The sequence below is a fragment of the Eurytemora carolleeae genome, unplaced genomic scaffold (genome assembly GCF_000591075.1).
Source record: "Eurytemora carolleeae unplaced genomic scaffold, Eaff_2.0 scaffold241, whole genome shotgun sequence".
In the NCBI taxonomy this organism is placed as follows: domain Eukaryota; kingdom Metazoa; phylum Arthropoda; class Copepoda; order Calanoida; family Temoridae; genus Eurytemora; species Eurytemora carolleeae.
Window position 1 is genome coordinate 267,119 of NW_019396172.1, and position 21,088 is coordinate 288,206.

At 31.4% G+C, this 21,088-nt stretch overlaps 1 protein-coding gene across 1 annotated transcript in view; it reads right to left on the reverse strand.

Moving 5' to 3' along the window:
• LOC111697143 (protein-lysine N-methyltransferase EEF2KMT) overlaps positions 1-16,792 on the reverse strand; it is a 28,785-nt gene extending 11,993 nt beyond the window's left edge. The window contains exons 1-12 of the mRNA XM_023467038.1: positions 16,677-16,792; positions 15,652-15,721; positions 14,941-14,996; positions 11,331-11,363; positions 11,211-11,255; positions 9,182-9,238; positions 8,784-8,862; positions 8,551-8,637; positions 6,841-6,935; positions 4,742-4,781; positions 3,970-4,019; positions 2,960-3,052 (exon numbers count right to left, since the gene is read on the reverse strand). Of these exons, the coding sequence (XP_023322806.1) occupies positions 2,960-3,052; positions 3,970-4,019; positions 4,742-4,781; positions 6,841-6,935; positions 8,551-8,637; positions 8,784-8,862; positions 9,182-9,238; positions 11,211-11,255; positions 11,331-11,363; positions 14,941-14,996; positions 15,652-15,721; positions 16,677-16,765 (794 nt within the window). The 5' untranslated portion in view covers positions 16,766-16,792. The remainder of the gene's footprint in view (positions 1-2,959; positions 3,053-3,969; positions 4,020-4,741; positions 4,782-6,840; positions 6,936-8,550; positions 8,638-8,783; positions 8,863-9,181; positions 9,239-11,210; positions 11,256-11,330; positions 11,364-14,940; positions 14,997-15,651; positions 15,722-16,676) is intronic.
• Positions 16,793-21,088: the final 4,296 nt, after the last annotated feature.

Consider the following 21,088-nt stretch of genomic DNA (forward strand, 5'->3'; position numbering starts at 1 on the left):
ATCCTCCATTCCTTGTCCATTCTTCAATCATACTTTGGCTAATTTTGAAAATAAAAATAAATGAATTTTTCTGCAGTTAGCCAAATTGCTGAGGCGGAACTATTTTTTCGATCCCTATATCTATATTCTGAGAGTGGCAAGGTTACTCTCTCTCCTTGTTTTTGTCTTTAAATTTTGCTTGAGTCATGTTATTGCGTCAGCTCCTGCATTCCTAACTGAACACTTTCAATGAAATTTTCTTGGTGGGGAGAGGAAACAGGGGGCATTCTACACATTTTCCAGTTTTTTATCTCGAGTAAGACATAGAGGGGGGGGGGTATGGGACATCTGCCATTCTGTGTATTTGTCTTTATGTGCTATCAGTGAAAAAAATTAGACAGTGTAAAGCCCTTCCACTTTTTTTCTGTTCAAATTTTTTTTCCTCTTGCTTCTTGTTTCTTGTTTATACACTTCAAGGCCTTTCCAAATAGTTTTGTTTGACATTGAGTTGTGGAGCAGGTAGGGGAGAGATAAGGAGGTTTGTAGGAAGAAGGGTATAGGGGATTTCTCCCTGTGTTCCTTTTATACTGTTTCCCAGTTAAGGGAATTAAGGAAGACCCATAACTGGACCCCTTAACCAAAATGGGAAGTTGTGATCCCTGAAAGCTCTCTTGAGAGGAATCTTCCATAGCAGTCCAGTCCTCACAACTGGTCGAGTAAAAAACCGGTATCGTTGTCCTTGGCTTGTATTCCTGCGAGGGGTTAAACTCCTTTTTCATGCACCTAGCTGAAGATGAAGTTTTGTTTTAATCTATACTTCCATCATCCCCTGTAGGATAAAAGATGCGTAACTAAACTCAGTGCTTTTCCAGCTGTAATTCTTGGACCACAAAGGAGGTCTGCTTTGCTTCCTCAAATGTGTGTATTAAAAAGTGCGTCCTCAAATGTGTGCACACAACAGTGCGTCCTAAAAAGTGCACCTTTAATTTTTACCCTCTTTTTCAGTTTTTTGAACCAACTGGGGGACTTGAAGGACGAAAGGTGTTTTGGCCTTGCCACCTTCTAATCCTGGTCTCCAGATTTGCATTTAAGTTTAATTTAACATTCAGAAAAGAAAACTTCAACTTTTCCCGCAGTATCTGGTCCCGGCATATTGCACTATTACAATAAACTGCAAAAAATGAAAATAGTTCTAAATTGATGATTAAAAAAAAAGTTTATTAATTAAATTTCATTAGCCATTAGACTTTTTTAACCATAAAATAATTCAATGGAAAGAATTTATTTTAAATTAGGAAGTAAGTAAGTAAGTAAGAAATTACTGCATCCTCAATACTGTTTACTCAATACTGCGACCTCAATACTGAGTCCTCAATATTACATCCTCAATACTGCGTCCTCAATTCCTCCTCCTCAATAATGCGTCCTCAATTCTGCGTCCTTAATACTGCCTCTTCAATACTGCGTCCTCGGTACTGCCTCCTTAATATTGAGTCCTCAATACTGAGTCGACTCAATACTGCATCCTCAATACTAAATCCGTAATACTGTGTCTTCAACAGTACTGTAAGCCAACACGGCTTCATTTGTATATATATTTAGAATTTAGTTAAAAGTACACGGACTCAATTCCAAGTCGTAGATTAGTTGTCTGCTTCAAAGGTTAAAAATAAAGGCAATCCGAAGTTAGTTGTCTGCTGGAAGTTTAAATATAAAGGCAAGATAGAAAAAACCGTAAGAAACATGATAACAGGTAGACTGACCCCGGCAGCTGGTCGGAGCAGGGCCGGATACAGGATAACAGGTTTATGAGACGCGAGGGTTAGTACTAACGAAGGGGCTGAAAAAACTTGTCATGGAAGAATATGTCTGCCCTGTTCAAGGTTGAGAAACCTCTGTAGCGTTCCATCTCTACTCTGATCACATATTTAGTATTTAGTATCATTATTATGTCTATAGATATAAGTATTGTATGTATATCATGCTATTACTCAATTCAGTCTGGCTCTTTAATTTGTTATATTTCAGTATGGTATACCTCATGTATTTTTTTCTATATTGCTGAGTTCTAACCCCATGCCATCTTTATTGTTTTTTATTTACAGCCTTTTTCAATTTTTTTTATCTAGCAAAAAAATTTCTCAACTTTTTTGGTTTTTATGATATGCTTTTACCTGAATCTGGAAATGTGCCCTTATCTACTTTTCGTAAAAGGGCCAAAAAAAGACAAAAGTAATTTCAAGTTTAAAGATTTCAGTAATGTTGTCGTTGTACACTGTACAGTCTGCTATTAAACTGAGGACAGTCCCATTAAATGTGAAAACTAGATAGAGAATGAAAGTTTGTGTTCTCTCTCTCTAGTTGGTCAGTGCTGCAGGGTTTATCGGTCCAATCCTTGATATACTAATCGTTTTATACCCTCCCTCCTTCATGCAACCAGTTCACAGCATCCTTATCAAAATAATCCTTTTATACCCTCCCTCCCTCATGCAACCAGTTCACAGCATCCTTATCATACTAATCCTTTTTTACCCTCCCTCCTTCATGCAACTAGTTCACAGCATCCTTATACTAATCCTTTTATACCCTCCTTCATGCAACCAGTTCACAGCATCCTTATCATACATATCCTTTTATACCCTCCCTCATTCATGCAACTAGTTCATATTATATATTATGAAGTGTATATAAAATGTATAATATTATATATTATAAAGTGTATATAAAGTGTATGTTATTATATATTATGAAGTGTATGTAAAATGCATAATATTTATATTATATAGTGTATATAAAGTGTATATTATTATATATTATGAAGTGTATTTAAAGTGTATATAAAGTGTATATAAAGTGTATATAAAGTGTATATTATTATATATTATGAAGTGTATATAAAGTGTATATAAAGTGCATATCATTACATATTATGAAAAGCATATAAAGTGTATATTATTATATATTATGAAGTGTATATGACCTGGGTAGAAGGGATGATTGATAATCTCTCCAATCTAGGTGTTGAACCCGAACCTTAGTTGTACTTTTCACATCATAATCTTTAGTACTATACCTAGATAAATATACAATAATGTACTGAACCTGAACCTTAGTTGTACTTCCCACATCATAATCTTTAGTACTATACCTAGATAAATATACAATAGTGTACTGAACCTGAACCTTAGTTGTACTTCTCACATCATAATCTTTAGTACAATACCTAGATAAATATACAATAGTGTACTGAACCTGAACCTTAGTTGTACTTCTCACAACATAATATTTAGTACAATACCTAGATAAATATACAATAATGTACTGAACCTGAACCTTAGTTGTACTTCTCACATCATACTTTTTAGTACAATACCTAGGTCCTAGATTTATAGATATATATAGTATAACCAGTGTGATGAACCCTGAACCATAATTGTAAATTTCACATCATAATCGTTTGTAATATCAGATATACATATATGTATTTAGTACAGTCAGAGTACTGAACCTTAACCTTAGTTGTACTTCTCACAATATACAAAAAAACAGCAGTTCAGTTGAAGGTTTTTGCTAAGAAACATGTAACGGACGGCTTTCAAACAGTGTCCAGTCTTACCCACAGTTTTAATGGAGCTTATTTATATCTAAATAAAGTCTTTTTTGAATAAACCGAAATAAAGAAGATGAAATCCGATAAATGCAGTCCTAAAACAGTGTTGTCAGTGTTACGGACATATATTTGTAATTAATGGTTTGTACTTTGTATACTGTTAAAACAAAATTAAATGGTTTCATTTGTTCCTTCAAATTTTTCAAATTATTTCTTTTTTGATGCCGAATGCGGATTCACTTTGACCAAGAAAGTACTTTTTAAAAAAAAACTTCTCAAGTAAATTTCTTGTAAAGTGGAATTTTTATCTGAAAGTTTTTATATTGAGACATTTTATAATATATTTTTACAATATTATAAAAACAAAATATTAATATTACCTAACAGTGTCAGCTGTGTAAGGCTCCAAGTAACCCCTCTGCATGAACTCCTGAATAATTTATTTGAAAAATATATTTTTTAGTTTACAGGGTTGTATATTTTCTAGTTTACAGGGTTGTATATTTTCTAGTTTACAGGAGTTGTATATTTTCTAGTTTACAGGGTTGTATATTTTCTAGTTTACAGGGTTGTATATTTTCTAATTTTTAGGGTTGTATACTTTCTAGTTTACATGGTTATATTTCCTCAATATTTCCCTGTAGTGTTTTTTCGGTACATAATAATGTATTCATATATATATTTTAAAAAAGTAAAAATTTACAATTTTTTTTCCATTTCCTTCTGACAAAAGGAAAATGTAAAAAGAACAAAATACTTTTAATGAAAAGTTTTTGCATTTTTTTGTTAATAGCCAAAAACGATTATATTTCGTTTCTCTTCTTTAAATGAATATACATCCCTGTTTTTTTAAAGATCTAAACTATGGAAAACAACTTTTTAAAGTTTGAAGAAAAATAAGATTTTTCTTGTGGGAGAAATATTTTATAGAAAAACAAATTTGTTATTTTCATTTTTTTTCTATCACATTTTTTTAAATCTATCGAATGAATGCCCAAAATGACAAACATGTTTTTTTCATACATGAGCAAAAAACTCAAAATCTGTTAATTGGACTAAATTAATTTCACAATTCCAAAATGAAAAGGCATGAAAGAGTCAAATAATCCAAATTGACTATTCTAATTCTTCTCAAAAAAAAATTTGTATTACCTCCAGTTCTTCCATTGAAGGTGGATTTCCTAGATTTAAACTGAAAAAAAAACTCAATTAAAATCGGAAATCCGTAAAAACAGACTCCTGTTTTCACGATCTCACGATTTTATTGCACGTTTTCCCCCCTTTCTTTACTTGGAACTACTAGAAATACTTAAAATTATGATTTATTACCAAAGCAAAGTTTTATTGTATTTTATATTTATTTTTATAAAAGATTATTCCTGCTTTACTTCTAACGATGTAATAATGAACTTAATAAATGATAAGATCCGAACCCCCGACTGCTAAATGAGGTAAAGAAATATTAGGAATAAATTATATTAGAGCTGGGAACTTTTGGGTTGAGTAAAGATTCACAAGTTACAACGTTAACGCACTTGTTCAGGTTACATCATAGTTATACTACCGCCGTTTACCCGCGCTTAGTCGCGAATTATGATCTTACCGTGAAATTTCAAAAACTTTAAAAAGATTTTAGTCCTTGTACACCCCGGGGTACACAGTGTTTGTATAAAATGCCTTCTTTTTGAGCGAAAATTTTATGTTTTTTTAAAAAGAAAATGGTATTGAAGGTTTTAAAAGCTAGTTTTTGTACATTTTCTTTACACTTTTCAGATTATTAAATGCCTTTTTTTCGAAATTAGAAAATGTAAATACTTTCAAACTAGAGGTTTTTGCAGTAGTGAGATTTAAAATTCCAAAATGAGAAAATAAAATTTCAACTTTTATTTTCAAACTCTGGTATTGGCGGTAGTGAGATTTCAAAATCCAAAATAAAAAATTTCAACTTTTATTTTCAAAATAATTCTCATTTTGGATTTTGAAATCTCACTACCGCCAATACCACAGTTTGAAAATAAAAGTTAAAATTTTTTATTCTCATTTTGGATTTTCAAATCTCACTTTTTATTTTTTTCATGAATCTCACTACCTTAGAACTTGACACTATATACTTTTATTTTATAAAACTGGGGCATTTTATACCTACAGGGGTACACATGGGTTCCCTTTAAAAATGTCAGCCAATTTGATCCAGCCGTTTGGCGTGCTAGCGAACAAATAAATGAATCCAACTTTTTACAGAAATGGTCTGTCAAAACATTTGTGTTTTTCCCACTACAGACGTAATTTTAAGTAGATAGAGGCCCTAGGAATCTCAAGATAGAGGGAGAGTCTCTCCTAGCCGCGGCGCTCGGCCCCCTAGCCTTTTCTAGCCTCAGCGCCCGGCCTAGAAAGTGTCTTAACCTAACCTAACCTTAAAATATATACTACTCTTCCTCGTAAATCAACGCGACAAGCGCACATAACTTCCTTGGGCAACTGCATTTTAAGTGCTGTTTGTAAAGTGGCATATCTGATTCACAACGCTCCCGGGAAAAGATTTGTCTGATAAAAATACAAACGATATTCATCATTTTCTTTTAAAATTTTATCAGTTGCAATTGTGGTTTATCTAAAAATTAATTGCACTTTATGCTGTTATAAACAATTTTTAAAACATTGCGAATAAAAAAAGGTTTAAAGGGTTTAGTTTTGAACAGAGCATACTACTCATAAATGAAAGGTTACATGAAATTTTAACTGTCTCTTTAACTAACCTTATATTGAGGTGTAGATAGTTGAGAACACACCCTTTAACTAACCTTATATTAAGGTGTAGATAGTTGAGTACAGAACCTTTAACTAACCTTATATTAAGGTGAAGATAGTTGAGAACAGACCTTTTAACAAACCTTATATTAATGTGTAGATAGTTGAGAACAGACCCTTTAACTAACCTTATATTAAGGTGTAGATAGTTAAGACGAGACCCTTTAACTAACCTTATATTAAGGTGTAGATAGTTAAGAAGAGACCCTTTAACTAACCTTATATTAAGGTGTAGATAGTTGAGAACAGATCCTTTAACTAACCTTATATTATGTTGTAGATAGTTAAGAACAGATCCTTTAACTAACCTTATATTAAGGTGTAGATAGTTAAGAACAGATCATTTAACTAACCTTATATTAAGGTGTAGATAGTTGAGAACAGATCCTTTAACCAACCTTATATTAAGGTGTAGATAGTTGAGAACAGATCCTTTAACTAACCTTATATTAAGGTGTAGATAGTTAAGAACAGAATGATGGAAGTCTGAGAAAATAAACTCTTTGATCTGAAGAGACTGGACCGCAGTTAACCCAAACTAGAATCAGAGGTCGGAATTAATGAATTACTTTTCATCAAACCCCACCTCAGAATTCACACAAAGGATGAAACTTTTTTTATTCTGTTATTAATGTCATTTTTAATTGAAGTTTTGCTTTAAATTCTTTAAAACGACTAAATAAACTTAAATTTGTATATTACAGCATAAAAGAGAATTAATTTAACGAAAATTTGAAACTTTTAAAAGAATGGTTTACCGTTTAAAAAATGTCAATCATTCTACCATTTTTGGTAAGAAATAAATAAGCAAATAAACACAAGCAAAAAAATGAATACAACAAGGGTGATAGGTGATTATATCAATATAATGAAGATGACTGTCGATTTCAATTATAATTTATAAACAAGCTTTTTAAACAGCATAGATACACAAAAGCATGGAAACAAACGATCGACTGTCAATTAAAAAAGCCTTTCTTTAATTATATGTAACTATTAGTTATATAATAAAGCTTATTAACAAAAACATAAATTAAACATTCGTCTTCATTATATCAATATAATGTCCTACCGCCGTATTATTAATATTTTTAAAAATTAAAAATGTAGTCTGAATTAATTGATTTGGGGAAAAGGAGTCAAGATCAATTATTTCTCAAATCTAGGATTTTTTTTCGGTAAATGTTTTCATTCTTGAAATTGAGACCTAGTTGTAAAAAGATTGTAATACTAATCTTAAAGCTTAAGCTGTTACAGCCGTTCCTAATCCTATTTATATTATGTTCTCCTTTAACAAATCTCAAAATCTAATTCCAGATCTTTTCCATTCCTATTTCTAGTTCTAGGACTTTATTCCTAGTTCTAGTTGTAGGACTTTATTCCTACCTGCCCTATTCCTGGTTCTAGTTTTGGGATGGTGTTCCTACATTTCCTATTTCTAGTTCTAGCTCTATGACTGTCCTGTTCCTAGTTCTAGCTTTAGGACTGTACTCCTACCTGTCCCATTCCTGGTTCTTATAGTTTTAGGACGATATTCCTTGTTCAAGCTCTAGGACTGTATTCCTATCTGTCCTAATCCTAGTTCTAGTTCTAAGACTGTATTCCTATCTTTCCAATTCCTGGTTCTAGTTTTAGGACTGTATTTGTATCTGTACTATTCCTAGTTATAGTTATAGGACTATATTCCTAGTTATAGTTCTAGGACTTTATTCCTACCTGTCCTATTCCTACTAATAGTTCTATGAAAGTATTTCTACCTGTCCTATTTCTAGTTATAGTTTTAGGACTGTATTCTTACTTGTCCTATTCATAGATCTAGTTATAGGAATGTATTCCTACCGGTCTTATTCCTAGCTCTAGTTTTAGTACTGTATTCTTACCTGTCATATTTCTAGATCTAGTGTTAGGACTGCATTCCTAGTTCTAGTTTTGGGATTGTATTCCTACATGTCCTATTCCTATTTATAGCTTTAGGACTGTATTCCTACCTGCCCTATTCCTTGTTCTAGTTTTAGGACTGTATTCCTACCTACCATATTCCTAGTTCTGTTTTAGATCTGTATTCATACCTATCCTATTCCTAGTTTTAGTTCCAGTACGTATTCCTACATGTCCTATTCCTATTTCTAGTTTTAGGACTGCATTTAATCTACCTGTCCTATTCCTGATCCAAGTTCAAGGACTGATTTTCCCTTTAGTTCTTCACTCCACTCTGCCCAATCTAGAAGACAGTAAGCCCCCTAAAAAATCAGTGTCTATCTATTTAGCTTCATTTGAAGTTAATCTATATCAATTATCTCAGCATCACGTTGATTACATTTTGTTTTAGCCCTAAAATTGAAAACACAAAAGGAAGACGACGTTATATCTATTCCTCACGTTGTACCTGCCACGTGATGAGGCCCGTGGTTCCATGGCTCAGATGGTCCTGGTTCTCCTCCAGTAATGTCACACTAATATCTCCTCTAAGATAAAGTCTTGAGAATTGTGTTGGGAAAATTTTATATTCTTTTTTCATTAAAAATAAAAAAATTACCTCCATATTATGTTTTATCTTACTTACTTATTTTTACTTATCAAAAATGCAAAAGATCCAAGAGATAATGAATTAACAATGGTCTGACCGAAAAAAATTTAATGGAAATGGAATAAGATTAAAAAGAAAATCAACAAAACTACATTTTTTGAGAATTCAAAGATTTTTCATAATTCCCTTCTTTACCATTTTTTATAATACTTTTCAATAGAATTTTAGGGCTGTACAAAATATTTCTCAAATTTTACCTCGGGTAAGTTCTGTAGACAAATGGCAGTTCTTCCAGTTCTTTATCTAACACGGAACTAAAGAAAAAAAAATAGATAATTCTGAAAAGAACTCCAAAAGTACGTCACAAGAAAACGAAATTGCGACGATCGAAATTCATAATACTTTGCAAAACGGTTTGATGCTTTAAAGAAGATTGAAATTCTTTACAAAGAGGCCAAAATGAATCAAAGAAGGCTTTACAAATAGACAAAAATGCTTTACAACTCACAAGAAGATCAAAGTTATACTTCGCTAAAAGAAACAAGTTACGTTCCAAGAAAATAAAAGTTCATTACAAAAAGACCGAAATATGTCGCATGACGATATCAAAATATTTAAACAAAACCAAAAAAAACGTCAAGAAGATCAAAAAACTTCACTAAAAGAGAAAAATTAGCCACATAAAAGACCTGGTGCGACAAAAGAGGATAAGTTTAAGATGAATGTAAAATACGAAAACATGAATTTTTTTTATTTAATGAAGAACTGCACATCAAATATATTTGAAATAAGTAAAGAAGCGTTACGAAGCTTTTTTTGTAAAATAAAAAAAATCCTGTTTGATAATTTTGGAAAATTGAAATCAATGAAATTGTAGAATTTTATGATTTATTCTAATTGATTTCTTCATCAGCCAATCAATGCATGGAACAAAGCAAAGAATTGAAGGAAATTGTTCATTCAACTTTTTTTCCATAAAACTGTATTCTAGGTGTGTTCTAGCTGTACTCTAGCTGAATTCTAACTGTAATCTATTAATATTCTAGCTGTAATCTAACAATTTTCTTCTTGTATTCTAGTTGTATTCTAGCTGTATTTTAACTGTATTCTAGCTGTATTCTAGCTGTATTCTATCTGTATTCCAGCTGTATTCTATCTGCATTCGAGCTGTATTCTAACTGTATTCTAGCTGTATTCTAGCTGTATTCTTGATGTATTCTAGCTGTATTCTAGCTGTATTCTGTCTGTATTCTAGCTGTGTTCAAATTGTATTCTAGCTGTATTCTAGCTGTATTCTTGATGTATTCTAGCTGTATTCTAGCTGTATTCTATAAGTATTCTAACTGAATTCCTGGGAAAGAGAATCCTGTTTTGAATTAAAGGTTGCTTCTATACAGAATATTAATACTTGAGGAAAGTTAAACATTAAACTATGATTTAAATGCATGGTTACAATTTAAACTTTATTCTCAGTTTTATATTTTATATCTTGTTAAGCATAGATATAAGGCGTATATTTTGTACTTCTAAATTGAATTTTTTTAAAGTTTGGATTTATTTCTGCAAGCTTATGTACAATTGGTTCTTTTACTTTCATTCATAATTTCTCCTTTCTCCCTTTAAATCCTATGTATGATATTGATGTCCAAATATGACATGNCCTACTCTCTTTAAATCCTATGTATGATATTGATGTCCAAATATGACATGTGATTCATTTTTGAAAAGCTCCTAGTCGCCTTAATGAGAAGCTACCAAATATTGCAAAAATCAAAAAAAATACCATTCGAATTTACAGCAGCTGTATTATCAAGAAATACTAAGTGTGCAATAAAAAGTTTTAAGAATTTAAAATAAATGATTTTTTTATCGCTTAGATCGAAGACGACTATAATTATAAATGCGCGAAATGCTTATAATCTAAAGATTCTGAACTATCAATTTTACTAAACACTTATCTAAATAATAAAGCTCTTTGCTCATTTATATATTTGTATATTTGTATAGATAAATATATATAAATATATATATATATATGCATATATATATATTATTATCTGTTAGCTATAATATCTGGCTTAACGGCTGGACCAAATTTGCTAAATCTTTTTGAGGGGACCATTCGGTATCCCGGAGTTAACATAGGCTAAAAAATTTAAATATTTTTTTTCATCAAATTTTTTTCAAAATTCGATTTTTTTATTTCACGGGCAACGCCGGGTACTCAGCTATAGGATAATCTCTTTTCCAAACAATGGTTGAATCTAAATCATAATGAAATTTGACCTGAACTCGGGAATAAGTTTCCATTTGAACTCCTCTGCCTGAATACTAAAATAGAAGATTTGAAAAATGTCGTATTTTATGCAATGTTTTCTAAACTTTTTTCTTTAATTGAACCTTTACCTGAACCAGTTGAATGCCTGAAATTGATGAGATCTATACATTACACAACAATATTTCATTATACAATAAAAAATATTTGATCTAATCATAAAATAACTCATTTTTAATACTGTTCAAAAGATTTAGAGAAACTATCAATTCAGATGAGTTATTTTCATTGGTCGAAGTTTTCCAATTTAACGCAAACCACTCAAATGGCCAAGCCAAGTCCCACAAAAATATTATGCCATTTTTAAGAATCTGAATGAAAAAGATAATTAATTAACGGGTTTATAAATTTCGTTCTCTTCTTTGAGCTAATTAATATTTCTACGACATAATTATCTCCATAATTAAAAGTTGATTAACTGATGATAATTAAGAAAGATGATTAATCTCTATAAAAGGAGTTGTTTAATCCTCTAATTTTCTATTAATTACTCAAGTGGTTTCGGAGAAAGGTTGTGGAAGAAAAGTCTGCAATGAATTGGTTTTTAACAGGGCTGAACATCGTTAATTTTTTTCTAAACTTTTACCATATTTTCTCCAATAATACCAACCCATAATTCTCCGACAGCGGGATGTTAGATTACTTTACTGTCCCTAATTATGTAAACAACACGGACCTCCACGAATTTAAGAGAACAAATTGGTTCATTTTTATCTCGAAGGCGATAAAAATGTCTATGCACTACTTTCAGAAAAAATTTAAAATTTAATTTCAGACCGGGGTTATCACGTATTTTACTAAAATTTGCCCTGAAAACCCTAAGTAAAGTAAACTCTTCTTAACTTCCATGTGAAATAGTGGTAAATGGTAATTCCCTCTGAAAGAATTTTTTGTCTTCATTATTTAATTGAAATTGGTATTTTAATAATTAAGGGATGAAAAGTATGTTTTTAAAATATGTAAGCTTGCAAAGTTTATAACATCGTAAAATAAAAAGCTGATGAAATATAATAAAGGAAAGTTACCATTACAAAAATACGATAAGAAATTTGAGTTTTTTTATACTAAGAATTTACTGTTTTATTTGCGTGCAATAAAAAAACCCAATTATTTGCGCGCTTAATTTAATATTTTCTTTAGCACAATCTCTAAACACATATTTGGCATGTATGTTTATCCAATAAACGTTAACAAATTAACACAGGTAAACCGATTAGGTACCCAACATGACCCCAGGGAATGTTTATTCAAAGCATGCTGGTTAAAATTTTGTAAATTGAATATTAAATTTTAATATTGTTCATGATTGAAAACAATTTAAGCGCACAAGGCCGCAAAATTTCAGAAAACTTTAAAAGGTTGAGGAGCACAGTTCTACTGGAGAGTTAACCCCAGCTGTGTTTAATAGTGTGGGAGGATGCGGCTAATGGTCCAAACTTGAAAACGGAATTACTTTTTAAAATCTGGATTAAACTTATTTAATGTGTTTTCACCTAAAAGCATCTCATATAGTTTCTTTATAGACTGCTTGTGTTCTGAAACTGATTAGAAGATCACATCTGTCCTATGTATGTATGAAACGTGATAGATAGAAAGACGACCATTAACAATTTTTCTAAAGAATAAACTGTGGCATTCGTGCTCAATTTTTTTTATGAATCCGTTTTCGAGTTAATAGAGATAATACTAACTTCAATAGATCATTAAATACACATAAGTTTCCTTATTCTAATATTCTTTGAATTGCTTCAAGTTTCAAATAGATCAAAGAAATTCTTTTTAATTAAACCCAAGCAAACTTGACGAAACTACAATAGATTTAAACTCAGATGCCAGAGGCCGAATTTAAAGAATTGAGCCGCGGCTTAAATTTAAGCCGCGGCTCAAATATATGGTTGGTTCCACTTAAAATCGTATTCCATGTTTCAAGATTAAAGCTGGCGCTCAATTAAAACCGGTTCTTGGCGGATTTGAGACGCAGCTCAGATTCATGAAATTCTAACTCAGGTATTATACTGATATAACTTATACTGTACAGTGTACAGTAAATATCTAAGATAAGGAAATTGTTAAAATTAGTTAGCTTGATTGAGTGAATGGAAAAATTCACTAACTGCAAACTCAAAGTCGTACACAGGGTGGAAGGGGCTACGGGGACCCTGGTTTCTTATTATGATTATAGCTATTAATTATTACTTTTCTTGCAATCATTTTTCTTTGTGAAACATTTATAATTTCCTACATTTTTCAGATTTTTGTAGTGTTTTAAAACAAATTAATAAATCAAAATTTGTTTATATGATTAGAGCATTAATAAACCTTCCCTGTGGTTCTGAACTTGTGAGGTGGCTTACAAAATATTTTAGTGATTCATCTGTTTTGACATTATTTAGATATACAAACGGACAAACAATCGCCAGAGAAACCAAACATATAAAGATTTTGTTTTGTAGCAAAGAATTTAAATTTTTAAGTATTTTTACTCTTGCATAGATCTGAATATTTTGCTGCAATTCTGTTTCCAGAGAAATTTTCTTGAAGTGCAATAAATGCCGGAAAATAATCATTATTATATAAATTGTCTGATTTTCATCCGTTTCTGCAACAAAAGTAACACTGAGGATATTTGACAATTTATTTTAACAGCAACAGACAACGCCACATATTTTAGATTAAAAAACTATTCTCAAATCATTCCTCCAGATAGAACAACCCAGGAGGATTTTAAATATTGAATTTTCCCTCTACCATAACAAATATAGAGCGTAAAAAATTTTTCTACAATTTTGCATTTTCATCTTAATATACAGGGTGTCCTACGAAACATGACAGTTGGTGACAAGTTTTAAATGTCTTCTTCCATAGTTTGTTAAGCTGTTTGAATCCCAAGAGAATAATAGAAAAATTTTCATGGCAGCCATATTATAGTAAAATTGATTTCAAAGTAAAATAAATTTGAGTAAAAGATTTTTAAAAATAAATGAACTGCAAAAGGTCTATAATACAGGGTGTCCCACGAAACATGACAATAGGAAGACGACTTGAAAGTCGTCTTTGGTATTTGAATTTAACGTGCATGATTCTTGAAACAATTATCACATAATTCTCCTAGCCCTGGCATTTCCAAAAAGTGGTCTGCGTTTTTTGTGCTTTCAATATTACCAGAGATATAAGGAGTTTGGTTCAGATTTCAATTTTTTTAAATAAAAGCAAAATTGTCGAAATCTGAACGAAATTCTTCATATCTCGGGCAATATTGAAAGCACAAAAAAGGCAGACCACATTTTGGAAATGGCAGGACAAGGGAAATTTTGTGATTATTATCTCTAGAAATTTACTTCTAAAATTAGATTGACAAATAAGCGCAGCAAATTATATCAAAAATCAAGACGACATTCAAGTCGTCCTGCATACTGTCATGTTTCGTGGGACACCTGTATCTAATGCGTATATGGAAGAAGACATTCAATACTATTCACCAACTGTCATGTTTCGTGGGACACTCTGTACCATGTCTAGCCAGTCTCTCCCTTTAAGTCTGTTTCTTTATGGGTAACCCTCAAGGCTGGGCACGTTTAGACTTTTTTTCCAACCGTTCATTAACAGAAAGATACCCAGACCTAATTTTATCCTTATATTTAATGTTAAAAGTATTGTATAATGAATCTCTGCTGCGCTTCCCGTGAAACTGGAGCTCGTGATCCAGGATGATACTTTAAGTCAGAAATCAGCTGATTCTGAAACAAAATGGCCGTTCATTTTTTACCTGCTTTTTTACTTGTGTATATTGAGTAAGTTATTACACCAAAGTAGATTAATCATAATTATAATTGAATAATTTTTTATAAATCATAAACCCCACTTGAAGAGAGAAAACGGTCCACAATGTAATTTTAGTATGGTTATGCTTATGCTAGGTCACATAATTTTTGGAAGGTCTGGCCAAACAGAACGTACACAATACTATCCCATACATGACAGATTTCTGTTGCGTACTTTTGTTCGGTTTCCCCATTTCGTCAAGCTTCAAGTCGTCTCTCAATTTTGTCATGTTTTGTGGGACACCCTGTATTTTTTTCTCCAATATCTTACAGGGTGGCCCATAAAAAGGTGAAATGGAAAAATGAAGATGTTAGTACCAAGTTATGATTTAAAACAGGTATAGAGCAATCTCAACCAAACTTGGAAAAAGTACAGATAGTCGCTAGTTCTGATTTTATATAGTCCAATAAACATGAAACACAACAATTGTACCGGAGTGCTTGCAGTGCTTGCTATTGGTAACTTTATTTACTTTAAAACAACACCAAATACAAATAAAATTGCTCAAGTGTCGTGTTTCTATTCCACAATTGTCTTGTATGGGTCCTACTGTAGAAGAGAAGTATTTACCTGAACAAGTTCAGGATCTAAGTCTTGTTCGGAACACTTGTACAAGGCTTCACGAACATCAGCCCAAACTCTAGATTAAATATGTACACTAAACATGATTAACATATGATACATACAGTACCTGTAAGTAGGGATGGGTAAGTTTTTTCAAAAGCCGTTTTGAACTTCTAACCGATTTTTTTAAATCATAACTAATTTTTTTCATTTTTTTTTTTAAATCCAAAATTGGTATCGGATAAAATAATAATCGTTTTTTTGTAATTAAGAATAACAAAACAATATAAAAGTCAATTTTAGTTTCGTTTTGAAAACGAAACGAATTCAAAGCGAAAAAACAATCTTTTAAATTTTCAATCATGACTCATGAGAGGTACCTGTAAGAGGTACAGAGCGTCCCATATTATATTAGATTCTCTCCAAGCTTAAAAGCGAGAATACACACATAATACTCACAAAACCTAGTATTTTCTGCATGCAAATTTTTATGTTAGCAATATTCAATTTTTTTAAACTGATTCGTTCTTTTTGAACTTTTTATTGGTCCCGGATATCGCAATTTGAAGCTATAACACGATCCAATATGATGTGGGACACCCTAGGTATAGACAAGTATACCTGTGAGAGGTAGGTAGAGAAGTATTCCTGTGAGAGGTACTTAGACAAGTATATACCTGAGAGAGGTAGGTAGACATTTATATACCTGTTAAAGGTTGGTAGACCAGTATACTTGTGAAAGGTAGGTAGACTAGTATACATGTGAGAGGTAGGTAGATTAGTATACCTGTGAGACGTAGGTAGACTAGTATACTTGTGAAAGGTAGGTAGACTAGTATACCTTTGAGCGGTAGGTAGACTAGTATACCTATGAGAGGTAGGTAGACAAGTATTACCTGTGAGAGGTAGGTAGATAAGTATACCTGTGAGAGGTAGGTAGATTAGTATACCTATGAGAGGTAGGTAGACTAGTATACTTGTGAGAGGTAGGTAGACTAGTATACCTTTGAGAGGTAGGTAGACTAGTTTACCTATGAGAGGTAGGTAGACAAGTATAAAAAGCATAGCAGAATAAAGAACTCAAAAGATCTGCTCGGTCTATCTTTGGTCTGATTCCCATATTTCAGCTCTGGAATATTTAATTATTTAATTTAATTACTCTCGCCTCGACATCATTGAAATCAATTACAAGTTTCCCATCATAACTCCTCCTGTTGAAGAGCGATTGAGATGAACGTAACCGAATAAATTTGCTTCTCTGGTTTAATACGTAAAACCATAACTAGAGGAGCTTCAAGGTTTCAAAGTCAGACCAGCCTTGAAATATAAAATTTACTCTCTCCTTCTCTTAAGTCTGCATTGCTTCAGATTAAGTTAATTTGATCAAATATCTTCAATAATTTTAGAGAAACCTGTATATAGTGTAATTTCAAGCAACCCACCATTTGAAGAAAAAAATAATTAGATAATTATACATAATTTTATATATATATATAAATATATATATATGCACAGTTTGCCCTCAAAGTTATTAACTGTTACAAGCGTTAATAATTATCTTAATATTTATATATTATAGTAATCTCTGTTTGTCTCAATGCAATGTATGTCTGATATTAACCCTTTGACCGGATTGCCTCAAAATTTGATTTGAATTGAGGAACTTGATTGAACGACTGAAATGTTCTTTGCATGGGTTTCTTGGTTCTGTTGTATAAAATTTCTTAGTTGACTGGTTGACTGCTACAACGAAACAATAGTTTCCAGGCAAAGCTGTGTTCCCAAGCTTCTTGACAACTAAATACGAACGAACTTAATTTTGAGCTAGAAGAACAAGGATATATCCATCATCCTTCATCAAAAAAAGTTAAATCTTTGAATACCGTCATACATTTTCTTTTGAAATAAAATTTTAAAATTTTTTTTGTACAACATATCTCTAAATGTTGATACCCATAAAAGAACTTTGAACTGATTTATAGATAAATTAAAACTAATATTTTCACAACTGAGAAGAGATCTGATGTGGAACTTCAAATTTACAAATGAAATTGAATTAAAGCGTACATACGGTTCTGAGAATTTTTTTTCATTCGTTAAATCGTTAAACCTCAGAGAACAATAAAGATTAAAATCACTTTTTTAAAGGAACTGTAAGCAAGCATTTAAGAGACCCCCCCCCCCCCATAAAAAGAGGGAATTGCCCGATGCACTTAATGGTACACTTAAAAGCTATGTGAAATAAAAAATAAATAAGATATCAATGTTTATAATTTCGAATACTGATGTAAGTTCTCCACAAAAGTGACTTGCGCATTTCGACTACAGGGAAAAAATTTTGGAATTATCAAAATTAAGCACGTTTGTACCTTAAAAACAGGAGAGTACTTTCCACATTATTGATTAGATAAAGGTTTCAAGGGTATCGTTGTCAATCTAGGCATGGAGAGCTACTTGAATTTACGCTTACTGCAGTCCCTTTAAATTACGCTTACAGTCCCTTTGATTTACGCTGACATTCCCTTTAATTTACGCTTACAGTCCCTTTAATTTACGCTTTCAGTCCCTTTAATTTACGCTTACAGTCCCTTTAATTTACACTTACAGTCCCTTTGATTTACGCTTACAGTCCCTTTGATTTACGCTTACAGTCCCATTGATTTACACTTACAGTCCCTTTAATTTACGCTTACAGTCCCTTTGATTTACGCTTACAGTCCCTTTGATTTACGCTTTCAGTCCCTTTAATTTACGCTGAAAGTCCCTTTGATTTACGCTTACAGTCCCTTTAATTTACGCTTACAGTCCCTTTAATTCATGCTTACAGTCCCTTTGATTTACGCTTACAGTCCCTTTAATTTACGCTTACAGTCCCTTTAATTTATGCTTACAGTCCCTTTAATTTACGCTGACAGTCACTTTGATTTACGCTTACAGTCCCTTTGATTTACGCTTACAGTCCCTTTGATTTACGCTTACAGTCCCTTTAATTTACCAATTCTTTGAATCCACTCAAAGCTCACTTTACTCCTCTATACTTTATATTTACTGTTGTATGCCTGTAATAGAATTATAGACTGACCCAAAAGAGAGCTTTCTCAACAATGGGTCAACTCACATATATCTCAATATTAGGCAGAATTTTATATTGTGCTGAATTACCAGTACGAATTTTCAACCCAATAACACCTTTGGTTTTCATTTTGCATCAGAGGGAAAAAGTGGGTTATTTGGTTGCATATATGGGTTTTAAGTATTACTTTTTAATAAATTTTAAGAATATATTTGAAAACATTAAAGATGTTCAACTAAAATAAAACAAACGTATGATAATTTAAAAAATAGAAAATAAACTGTCAGAGTGAAATTGATCTGATAATTTTTTCTCTTTAAATATTAGATAATATATCCTATTCATTATAATAAAATTGGAATGCCTCATTAACATAAATTTGTATATTGGGTTATTTACAAAGTATTAGACATTAATGACGACCTAAAGCGCTTTAAATGAAACAGTTTAAGGGTTTAATTTGGACTTTGGAGGTCAGCTTCAATACAAGAAAACAAGATTAGAAATATTCACAACTTCAATTTGTAAAAATCCGCTAAAATTAGTTTCTCTTCGAGGAAATGAGAAAGTGTAATAGCTGTACACTAGATGGAGTTTGTGAGGTTTTTCTATTTTCCGCTTATATCCTAATAACAAAATATTGTTTGAAGTAACTATTTACTTTTTGTTAAATGAACGATGGTGTCGATCAGAAAAAACGAACGATGGGCGAACGGCATAAATCGTTCAGAGAAATGAAAAAACTATCGTTTTTTAAATCGTTAAAACGAACTTGAAAAAAACCATTCGTTTTTTATGAACAATTGAATTTTGTCAAAAGATTTTGACAGGAACGGTCGTTTTATTTTAATGAACGAACGATTTTTAAAAAAAAGCTTTTTTGAAAACGATAGGTTTTTTTTTACAAAATGAATGTTTTTTCTTCAACCAACTTTTAAAAAAATGATCGATCTTTTTTTAATGAACATACAATTTTATTGAACGAACGATATTACTGAGAAAACGAACGATATTGATGGAAAATGAACGATAATTTTAAGAACGAACAAAATTATTTTAACAATTGCAAAAAAGAACGATTCTTTTGTTTGCTTACCATTAAATGACTGTTAAGATATTATTTGAAGACAGACGACCAAATTCAACCTTCAGATCTGATTATTTTAAGTTTTATGTAAAATCTTCAATAACTTGCACAAAGCTTTGCTTCAAAACTTTTTCTGAAACTTTCTAAAACAAAGCCAACAACATATCCGTGGTTCTACCTAATGTACTATCAAACTTGTTTAAGGGGTTCGTCAGTTTTAATCTAACATAAAAAAAAACACAAAAAAACCAAAACATTTACTGTTTTGTATATAAAGATTCTTCTGGGGCTGTACAGTGTACAATTACATACATAAGTCATCGGCTATAATTAAGATTATTTCTAATTTAGCCCTTGAGGGGTCTAAAATCAAACTATAGTAAGATGGTAAGCCTTGCTATTTTAAGATTACAGTGTGATTTTTCTTAAAGTTTGTAACAAGCAAAGCCAAGTTTTATGACTGTTTCCACCATGAAAGATTAAAACCTCATAAATTCTGGAATTATAAAACTAGAGAATCTAACATGACACAAGCTTGGCTTTTGTTTACAAAACAAGAATAAATTGTAAAAGTTAAAGTGTCTAAACCTTTTACAGGGCTGTAGTGTAAAACTGTTCAATTAAAGTTTAAATATAATTAATCTTGTAATTAATCAATCAATCAATCAATCAATCAATCAGAGCTTTAGGAATGTCCTTACTACCCATATAGCATGTGTTTAGGCTTTTTTTAAATAAAGAAAATATTCTTTGAATAAATATATACCTAGCACCTACACCTTCTATATAATAAAGCTCTTCGCTCATAAATATATTATTTGTTTATTATATATATAAATATTTGTCAGCTATAGCTGGCCATACGGCTGGACCGAATGGGTTGAAGTTTATTGAGGAAACCCATGGATACCCACAGGGTAACAATTTTTATATTCGATTTTTCATAATCCACGGGCAACGCCGGGCACTTCAGCTAGTAAATTATGAACGAAAAACTATTATAAAGATGTATAGAAATGTTCAGTGTAAATATCGTAATCAATCCCTTTAAAGTTTACCATTAATTTTGGTTTAAATTTTTAATTAAATTTTCATCCCTGGACTTGATTCATTTTGTTCCAGTTCTAATCCGCAAAATTTGAAATTAATTATTTTCAGTCTCTCTTTATTGTTAAACAAATTTAATGACTAATTAATTTTATTAAAACATATAAAAGTATAAAAATACATAATGCAAGTGTCAGTTTCTACATACATTACAGTCACAGTAAAATTAATTATTT